The sequence below is a fragment of the Aplysia californica genome, unplaced genomic scaffold (genome assembly GCF_000002075.1).
Source record: "Aplysia californica isolate F4 #8 unplaced genomic scaffold, AplCal3.0 scaffold00227, whole genome shotgun sequence".
NCBI classification, from domain to species: Eukaryota; Metazoa; Mollusca; class Gastropoda; order Aplysiida; family Aplysiidae; genus Aplysia; species Aplysia californica.
The window spans coordinates 389,730-400,893 of NW_004797497.1; the positions used below are offsets into that span (position 1 = coordinate 389,730).

The 11,164-nt window shown below is 40.3% G+C and overlaps 1 protein-coding gene across 1 annotated transcript in view; it reads left to right on the forward strand.

Moving 5' to 3' along the window:
- The window catches only part of LOC101852932 (organic cation transporter protein), an 11,211-nt gene extending 2,996 nt beyond the window's left edge, over nt 1–8,215 (forward strand). The window contains exons 4-8 of the mRNA XM_013083369.2: nt 941–1,080; nt 3,625–3,711; nt 4,517–4,701; nt 6,218–6,369; nt 7,937–8,215. Coding sequence (XP_012938823.1) covers nt 941–1,080; nt 3,625–3,711; nt 4,517–4,701; nt 6,218–6,369; nt 7,937–8,066 — 694 coding nt within the window. The 3' untranslated portion in view covers nt 8,067–8,215. The remainder of the gene's footprint in view (nt 1–940; nt 1,081–3,624; nt 3,712–4,516; nt 4,702–6,217; nt 6,370–7,936) is intronic.
- Nucleotides 8,216–11,164: the final 2,949 nt, after the last annotated feature.

Genomic DNA, 11,164 nt, shown 5'->3' on the forward strand with positions numbered 1-11,164 from the left:
CGTGATGACATAATCTCATCTGACAGCACCCTGGTACTGGATGTGCGAGACTTGGATTCGATGATAGACAATTATCATCAATAATTACAAATATTGTCATAATTGTTATAAAGTCTTTTCGTCAAGCCTCCTGGAGTATTTCCTCTCATTTGGACGTTGTTACCTCAGTTGGACTACAAAGCGGTTGAACTTAGTTCGAATTACCAACGGGGCGTTCAGAACATAGCCAGAGTTTAAAGCTGTCCTCCCATTTGGCCCGTCCAATCGGAAATTGACTCTAAATTCGGAGGTCCCTCCTCTCAATCAACCTAATAATATTGAAAAGGGCGTTAAACATATTAAATGAACTGTAACCAAACGTTCCGATGTTTTCACTGGGTACATGAATATTCCTCCTTTAGAACTTCCCATGCTGTTTAAGAGCGTGTTTATTTATTTATTATTCGTTGTTATATAGATAGAAAGCACGCATCTGTGCTGTTGACATTTGAATGTTTACATGTCATAGACATATATTTCCGAGGAAATATAATCTGCTATCACACACCGTGCAGACAAATCAATTCATCAAGTGATATAATATGGGGATTTGCAATGTATTGTACACCATGTTTGCTTCGCATGCTCTTTTGTTCTGCTCTCATTTTTTTCTCTTTTAGCCCTTTTCGGGTTTTTTTTAACGTTTTGTCATCAACATCACTAACAAGATTATCACCATCATTATTGTCGTCGTCGTCGTCGTCGTCATCGTCGTCGTCGTCGTCGTCGTCGTCATCATCATCATCATCACCATCCTCATCATCAACAACAGGAGTTTTATCATCAACATCAACAACAAGAACAAAATGATTATAATCAATGAAAACAACATCAAGAACACAACGCAACATCAAACAAGAACAAAAGAAAAACAGAATAACATCGCTTCCCCCCTCCCCAGGACTGTGAATGCATTGGTCTACTACGCACTGGTGTTCAACGTGTCCAACATGGGCGGGTCTATTTACGTCAACTTTGCTTTCACTAACGGCGCAGATCTCTTAGGACTGATCGTGGTCTTCGTGGTTGTTGATCGATTAGGTTTGGTATATCTTTTCTACCGTAGTAGTAGTAGTAGTAGTAGTAGTAGTAGTAGTAGTAGTAGTAGTAGTAGTTGTTGTTGTTGTTGTTGTTGTTGTTGTTGTTGTTGTTGTTATTGTTGTTGCTGTTGTTGTTGTCGTCGTCGTTGCTGCTATTATTGATGTTGTTGTGTTACTGATGTTATTGTTGCTGTTGTCCTTGTTGTTGCTTTTGTTGTTGTTCTTTGAAGAATGCCATTTTAGACTTTGATGTGGTCACTTTGAGGACGCAGTGTTTAGTTTTCCCAGAGAGAAAGGTCGAATGAGATTTGGACTCCACCTGCTCCGAAACTCAGTTGTTGACTTGTTCATCCCATTCACATTGAATGCTACTTTTGGCTACCTTTATTTACTAGTTTCGTTATTGTGTTTCCTTGTATACATTTTGCAGCCATATTTATGTCATTGAAGAAGTTCTGCCTTTAGTACAAGGTCGGCCTTCCTTTGGACAGGATGGCATGTTTTAGCTCAGTAAATTGTATGTGTTACTGTTAATCTGATTTTTTGTTGTGAGGATCCATGTGTATTTTAACGCATGTCTACATTTGCAGGGCTCCAGTGTCAGATTATTCGAAAATCTACCGGTACATAAAAAACACCTTGTCAAATATTAGTGCGGGTCGAAGTGGGAACCTCCAACATTAAAGTAAGGATGCCTGAATGTCTTAACAATTTTATATGTATTTCATTTTACTAATCCTAGGACAGGCAACAGGCCTTGAGTGTTTCCATGTAAGAGTAGTCTCAACGGTTATACCATGTTGGTTGATTTGAGAGGTCTGATACAGAACCTTGTAACAGCATGAAGTAAACATGTTATCATTACTTATAATTATTATTAAAGTTGAAAAAAGTATAAAGAGATGGTGTGAGAATTTAATCGGAAAATGGATCTAGATTTGAAAGGAAAGTCTGTTTTATTAGAAAGGTAAATTCATACCACCGATATATCGTGGGTTATCACGGAAAGAGTTAAAGGAAAACAGGTACTACTGACCGTCTACAAGTATTCTGAACCTTCAGCAGTTTAGACCTAATACCCGAGCCACTGTCTCATGTTGGTTTCAAATTAAATAAAAACAATCTCACGCTCGCTTGTTTCTTTTTCCCTACTACCGCCACCCTTTCCCCCTCTTTCCACCCTCTAAAAACCTAGCACAAAATAAGCAAGTGGCTATACTCCGGCGTCGCGCCGGTCAATAGATCAGAAGCTATTCTCCGGCGTCGCGCCGCCGGTCTATTACTAATAATTTGTCGGCGCAGATTTGCAAAAACCTCTCTCACCTGTTTGTCTTGGAAAAAAATTCCTACAACTTTACCACTTCATGTCACTTCCATTGATACAGACGATAGGTTTTCAGACACAAACTGCCCCAATTCCTCCAATTTGAAATTATGTTGGGTGCTAGAAGAAACGTGTTCACAACTATTGACGCAAATTCATAACAAAGAGTGAGCATAAGAAGGAGTCACATTTTCGCTGTTTACAAAAATGGAGATACGACAAGAAAGTACTGAAGTCGCGACATATCAGTTAAATTGATCGAAAATTGCAACAACAAGAAATATGTTAAACAGCAAGCTATACTATGACTAGACAGGATTTTAGACCCAAAATCAATTTTGTTCTTTTAAACAAACAGAATAATTGTTTTAAAATAAGCAAATGAACGATGGAAATAAATGAATAAAGTTATGATAGACAATTACCATAGATAAAATATAATGAAAGGTAGACTTACTAGACCTAGTTATGACGCCGGATAATAGCTTCCGATCTATTGACCGGCGAGACGCCGGAGAATAGCCACTTGCCAAAAAATAACCCTAACCAAAGTTGTTCCCGCGTCCGATCCGGACATTGGGGATTGCCTTATAAGTGAGACAACTTCCAGGGCCTCGGCATATTATGGTAGTGTGGCCAGTTATTTTCCACGCCACCTATACTTCCCCAACTGCTGGGTGGGCAGGAGAGGGCGAAAAAAATTCGTGTCCGAACCGAGACTCGAACCCGGACTTTCCACTTTGGAGACGAGCGCACTATCCGCTCCGCCACGCACCAACGAAAACAATAAAAAAAAACAATTCAAAAACAACAACCAATCAAAACAAGGTAAGAAATACATCAATATCAGCGCAAAGAGAAATTCAGGTTGGATTCATCCGACATAATTTAATCATGTTTAATTGTTTCAGTTACCTAAGCATTGTTTCTGAATACCCCCAAATTGTCTAGGAAGTAGCATCATTGGCACCAGCAGATCAAGTTCAAACACTTTAAAAAACCGCAACTAGGTTTTCTAACAAACTCTGAAACATGTTTACCGGAAAGAAAGTGTAGGTGTTAAAAAGATGCAGCCCAACAAACTTTAATAACTTTTTTCAACTTTGATCTCTCTGTGACCACTGTTTTCAATCAATCGAATTACTTCATACTGTGCCTTTTCTCAAAGATTTCATTTTATATAACGTTTAGATCTGACTATCAATTAACCCTTGTCTTCAGGACGAAAGGCGAGCTACGAGGCATTCCTGCTTCTGTCAGCAGTAGCCTGCCTTGCCACCGTCATCCCCTTTTACTTTGCAGAGCCAGGTAAGACGTTGCTCGTTATTACTGATTTATTTTATTACCTCAAATTATGACCAAATTGGATGCAAATACAGTAAAAAGAGTTAAAAACAGCAGCAGCAACCGCAACAACAGCGACAGCATCGACGGCAACAAAGACAAAAAACTTCGCACCTCGCTACCCCCCCCCACCCCCCCCCCCACCCCCTGCAGCAGCAAACATCGGTGGAGGAGGAGGGGGGTGTACGATTTCCCGATAAAAATTGAATCAATGACAAAGGAGATGTTGCATTTATACAACCAAAAGGGCATTCTTATTGGGTAGGCGGCAATAAAAAACAAAAACTCAACTTACACATAATATGTCTGTTGGTACTCCAAACCTACTCGCCTTAAAGTTTCATAGCTATTCACCAATTGATAATTTTGTTTGATGTTTCTATATAGAGATGATATAATACTGGCATTGTTTCTTTTATTGCTCTTCTATGTATGATCAGAATCAGATAGGTGGCGTCGGTAGCCTAGTGGTTAGGCGACCGGACTCATAATCGTGAGAATGCGAGTTCGGGGGTTCGAGCCTCAGCTCGGTCCAACGTTGTGTCCGTGGGAAAGGCACTTTACACGAACTTCCCACTTGGCTCGGTCCTATCGGAGACGGACGTTAAACTAGGAGGTTCCGCCCCTTAAATAACCTAATAGTGTTGATAGGGGCGTTAAACCTATACCATTTCACCATATTTTTTTTTCAGAATCAGATAGTAAGAGGAATTTCCTTACTGCTGAATTTGTGCACACAAGATAATGTCCTATTATGCTCTTTCCATAGGCATGACTTCAACCATCGTCAACATCCTATCTCTTATTGGTCGGTTTGGAGTGTCCTCCTCCTTCAACATCCTTTTTATGTTCAGTTCTGAGTTTGTACCAACCCCGTTGAGAACCACTAGCTTGGGGATCTTTTCCCTTTCCTCGCGTTTAGGGAGCGTCTCTGGACCGTTCATCGCTGACGTGGTGAGTCAACGAGCCTTCTACCTCCCTTATCGCCTCTCTTACCGTTCTCGCCTTCCAATGTCTAACCCTTCCCCTTCCCCCCAGATAGAGAAACAAGTCAAAAGAGAGACAGAGGGAGAGACTTGAAGGAAGAAAGACAGAGAGAGACAGAGAGAGAGAAGGGAGGCGGGGGGGAGGCGAGAGAGAGAGAGAGAGAGAGATAAAGAGAGAAAAGAGGGGAGAGTGAGATACATGGAGAGAGGGAAGGGAGAGATAAAGAGAGAAAAGACGAGAATGGGATATGCAGGGAGAAAAAGAGAGAGGGAACGAGAGAGAGAGAGAGAGAGAGAGAGAGAGAGAGAGAGAGAGAGAGAGAGAAGAGAAAAAGAAAGAGAGAGAGAGAAAGGAAAATGAAAAAGGGGGGGGGGCAGAGGCATTAACAGAGATGCCTAAAGATCATCTTAATGCCTTTGTCAAGGCCATTGATTTGTTCCAAAAATACCCAGATTCCCTACGTAATAGCATATTATATCTATTGTGAGGACGGAAATGGCAGCGTCTGGGCCTTTTTGCCAGTGTTAGTTAATATTAAAACCAACTGCATTAGTAGTCCAACTGAAAGCAATATTAGACCAGAAAATGAAACAACGTCGTAGTCTGATCATACCTAGGTGTCAGCAAACTATTGTCTTGCGACATGGTGAGCTGACATTGATCATAAACTCTTAAAACCTGACCTTTTGAAATCAGTCGAATCAACTTTAATGGCCACCTGTTCAAGATAATGCCCGTCAAACGACCGCTTTTCACTTGCCCCCTTGCATTTAGTAATATTATACCGTTGTTCAACACGTCCATTTGTCTAAGACAAATATTTTTCTCATGACAATGCGACCCCGTCTTGGACAAGGTCAACTGTACTTACGTTATTTAAGCGATCGGTGTCAATTAAACATACCACAATGTTTGATTTATGTTTGATTTTAACTTTTATTTCGAATTTACATATTGTCCGTAACGAAAGATCAATTTTTTTTTAATGTTATAAAAGCGGGTGTTTTACACTCATACCTTTATTTAAATCATTTAAGAGTTAAGGTTCGACCCTTATTATCGCCAGGGCCAACGTCCCAGCAGAAAGACCTATATGCTTGATAAAAAACCGCCCCACATGGGAATGGAGCTCAGTCTTCTGCGTGCGACAACGAAGTGTCTAACCGCTTCACCACAGACGCTGGTTCTGACATATTTTTGGTGCCAAAATAAGCACTTTTTATAAAACAAACTAAACATTTGCAGCATGTATGCCTTTTACATTTAATTTCATCCTGTTCTTTTAGCAAATTATAAAGTTTGTGTAACTAATTTCTTCTTTTTCTTGTGGCGTAATTTGTGCATTTAATTTGGTCTTTTTCGTGTACAAAATTGAATAATTTGTGCATTTATTTTCGTCTTTTTCTTGAAGTGAATTATACAATTTGTGTATTCAATCGTGTTTTTTTCTGTAGCGAATTGCCCGATTTGTGCATTTCCCCAGGGTGTCCTCCTAGGTGGTCGGATGAAGGAAGTTCTCCCTCTCTTGGTGTGTGGGATAGCTGGCCTTATCGCATTCCTATCTGCACTGATACTTCCTGAGACAAACAAACAGTCTTTGCCAAACACAATCGCGGACACAAAGAATCTCATAAAGTGAGTACGCTGTGAGGACAAAACTTGAGTAATTTTTTTTTCTTTTGTGTTTTCTTTCTAAATATGACATTAACGGCCATCTACTGCAATTAGCCGACACGTTAAGGCCTATCATAGCCGAAGAACCTGGTGCAGTGATGAAGTCATGAAGAAAGAAGGAACATAATAATATACAACTGAAAGGGAAAGAGAAAGACTAGAAAAATAAAGGGTATCGTTGGAGGGGACATTATTCGTACTGAAACTCTAGCCTTTCTCATCGTATAATATGGTATGGTTTAAATGTCCCTATCCAGCACTGTGTCGCTATTCAAGTGACCGGGAATCCAGTTTAAACATGCACCTATGTTAAGACCCAGTCAAGAATGGTAAGAGTATTGATTGTCATTGTAGATATTACACGCCCCCATCCAACAGTTGAGATCATATAGGACGACTCTTTTTTTAACCTGCTTGCTGGGGACAATCCAAGCTGAGAGGGATAGAAGGTCCCAGCAGACATACCAATTGTCTCGACACAAAACACCCAACATTGGAATCGAACTAAGATCTTCTGCGAGAAGCGATGAACCACCCAACCGCTACACAACAGACACCGCTCGGATCCGAAGAGCCTTGAATACTCAGATAAAAAGACCCAGTATAATTAAGAACATCGTGTTAGGGATTTAACCAAGGATTGGATCACTCCATAGCCATGCTGAATACAAACATAACTATTTGTGGGAGGAGGTGGAGAGCGTTGACGTAGAGGACGACTTAGAAATAGAAGAAAAGAAGGACATGAAAACGGGAAAAGATGGAAACAAAGTTGGCAACGACAGGATAACCAAAACAGCACAACCACCACCAACGTCAAAATAGCAAGTCCTACAAGTATGACTAAATAAGATTTACAAGATACATTTTCATGATCCACCTGGGATTTTTGGTGAATGCACCACAGCCCAAATATGCCAAGATTCAGCATCAATACAGAAAGGCACTCATTGTATTCGTGCACAGTGATACTTTAACGGAATTTAACAATGCACAATGCACACCCTACTCACACAAGCGTACACACAATGTCCGCGGGAATAATCTCTCTATCCCCGACACGCTACCCCCCCCTATCTCTCTCTCTCTCTCTCTCTCTCTCTCTCTCTCTCTCTCTCTCTCTCTCTCTCTCTCTCTCTCTCTCTCTCTCTCTCTCACACACACACACACACACACACACACACACACGCCCCCTCTCTCTCTCACACACACACCCCCTCTCTCTCTCTCTCTCACGCAGGCATAAACTCAAAGCGGCGTAAACGCGTGCATACGCACATACACACACGCAAACGCACATACACACACACACACACACACACACGCACACACGCACACACACACACACACACACAAAGTCTTCTTTCTTTTTTTGTCGTATAGGCTATACCAGGCACGCACATACAGCATAATCTCACACAAACAGATCATTCTTGATCACTTCGTCTAGGATATTTTCTCCTTAATCTGACAGGTATTTAGCATTTTTATTCTTTGGCACATTAATCTGTATACATTTTCTACCCAGGTCACAAAAGAAAAAAGGTACTCCCAGTCTTGGATCGTTCGTGCGTGTGACCGATTTAGACGTCCCTGTGTTCATTCCGGATCGAGGAACATCGGAGGAAGAATCCCGGTTGAAACTTTCGGGAATCTAAACTCCTACAAGAAATCAAAGCTACGCTGATGTCTGCTGAAGACGTTTTCTGAAACGGAAAGTGTTTGTGTTTGTGTGTGTACATGCTTTTGCATACGTTTGTATTCGAAGGTATGTTTATGTATTAAGGGTGCATGCGTGCGCGCTTGCACGCACGCGTGTGTGTGAGTGTGTGTGTGTGTGTGTGTGTGTGTGTGCGATTGTGTGTGTGTGTGCGATTGTGTGTGTGTGTGTGTGTGTGTGTGTGTGTGTGTGTGTGTGTGTGTTTGTGTGTGACGCCCGTGTGTGTAGATATATTTTGCTTAAATGAAAGTTTTGTAAATACATCATATGCGTAGTATTATAATTTATATTATACAAAAGGTGAACGCAGCTAGTTTCTCTTGTCCTCCATCCGTAGCAAAGGACACGAAAGTAGACTATGCATAGACTGAAGCATTCTTCAATAATAGTTAGGCAGCGTGGTGAAATCAGGCGCTCGCCAAAATAACCAAATCGGAGAAACAGGCATTTTTTCGTCAGTTTGAACATTTTTATCACGTTTTTTCAATTCCTTGGCTTAACCTCTTTTATTTCCATATAAAAATACATTATACGTAAATTTGACAGAAAAGTATTGATAAAAGGTACAAAATATGTCATTTTTCAGTTTTCAAAGACCTTAGCTATCGGAGTTACCAAATTTTGGTGGCCATTTTCTCGCATATTTCCCCACTGAAACCAGGCGTCCTCTCATCCTTCAATCGCAAATATCTTGAGTTCATTTCATCGATAGATAAACCATAAAATGTACAATTTGATAGAAAATCAGCCATAGTTCCCGTAATAAAAGCCAATGATTTTGGAAATTTCAGCAGTGTTTATCGCGTTATTACTATTATTTTTTTCGTTGTATTGTGAAGTGGGTGTCTTATTCAACAAAGTTTGACAAGGGGACAAAATTAATGTATACCCCCTCCCCCACCCCCTAAAAATACAAAACAGCACATACACGCATCTCCCCCCTGCCTCTCTCTCTTTCTCTCTCTCTCTCTCTCTCTCTCTCTCTCTCTCTCTCTCTCTCTTTATATATATATATATATATATATATATATATATATATATATGTATATATATATATATATGTCTCTCTCTCTCTCTCTCTCTCTCTCTCTCTCTCTCGACGTTTTACACTGATAGGCAAACACACATACACATGCTCATAGAAAAGCACACATACACCCTTACAGTCATGATTTTATGTTTTCTAATCTGTTTACAGCAGTGGTGGTGCTATTGGTACCATCTCTGGGTAAAATAAAAAGGTACACAATAATATTTCATTGAGCTGTAAGGTTTGATTCAATGAACTTTTATAGGTCATTGAGTTGGTTGCTGCACACAAAATATAACGTGGTAATATCAATATATAATTGTGAAAGAAACAACAAGGCGAATGATTTGCTTATATGATGATGATGGCGACTATGATGATGGTGAAGATGATGATGATAGAATTGTTTAGCTGAAATGGTTTTCAGGTTCATATTTTTCATTTATGTTTTATTGAAAAGATGTGATCCCCTAGAGGTCACTCTAGGACTCAGAATATTTGTGTTTCATAGTGATTGGCTTGTTGAAAGGGCGGGGGGGGGGGGGGGGGGGGGGGGTAGTGCTGGCATTCGTTTTCACTTTCAGAACAGAATCAGGTAAGAGACCGAAGAGACCGTAATTCCTGCGCAACAAGCTGGTATGTGATGAGAACAATTAGAACAGGGTAAGTGTTTTACTATTTATTTAGTTTACCCCTCAAAGGTGGAGATAAGGCGTTATATATTTCAGCCTTCAAAAGATCACGAGTCTCATTGGATATAACCCTTCCCATTGCACCCCTTCAACACTAACTCTAATCCTCAAAACCTTCCTCAACATACATTTCAGTAAAGACGTTCTATACATATTCAGCAAGGGGGAACAGTTAAATACTCGTATAATAACTATCTAGTTTTATAGTGCTCAAGAAATCAAACGTTTTAACGTGTAGCATGCAGGATTGGAGTGGGGAGGGCTGAACTCCTATGAAGTATAAGGGGGAGGGGGGACTTCCCCTGGGTAAGGTGGTTTCATCGTATTATGATGACTCCACTCGCCCTGGAGCGGTGGGTCTCCTTGCAGGTCAACCCACAAGTCATGGTACCTATCTCTCTGGATAAACGATCCGGTTAAAACAATAATAGTGAAAAAAATCCCCTGCGTCCAAAAGATATGCTTAACAGGGTATGTACAAACTCAAATCAACATAATGGCACATAAAATATTAAGAAGATATAGAAAATTCAAAACACAAAAGCACAAACCCCAAACCAGCAAAATCAGCATATCTGTCTTGTTGCCTTTGCCTACTCATCTTGGCTGAATAGTTTAGGGGCTTATATTATCGAAGTCATCACCATACCATGAGACTTCGTGCAAACCTTCGGAACATTCGGGGACACTGTAAAGACGATTCCACTAGGGAGCATTAAAATTGTATTTAATGTGGTTGTTATTATTTTTCTTATCATAATCATTATTGTTACTAATGTGTTATAATTCATTTTCATGGGTAGTCAGAATGCTTTTAATTCGTGCACACCAGATTATGCATTTCCAAGACACGTTACCTTTTTTAGAATAAGACCTAACTTTCACTTTGTAGAAACGCATTGACTTGTCCTAGAACAAGACACCGTACTCACGCACTAAACACATTTCGGGCACCGCCACTGACAATGACGATTTTCGATTGGATACGCTGAAAATTTTAATAGTAAAAGATTGGTTTGGGGCAGGCTGTCAAGTAAATGAAATGTTCGTATTCCTCTATGGCCAAACATACAATACTGTCTACGCTGGATTAGAACAAAATAAAATCATGCATTTTTTGTGCATGTGCGTGACGACAAGAACAAGATTTTATGCGATTCAGTCCACAGTTAGGAGTCATGCTGTGTGGATCAGCATTTTAAAGATTGGCTCAGTGTGAACAACAAATTCTTGTCCCGTGCCTGATCTCAAATTCCAATGCCTGTAGTAGCTCCTATGTAGTCTTATACCGCTGGCTATTCAACGACAGATTCT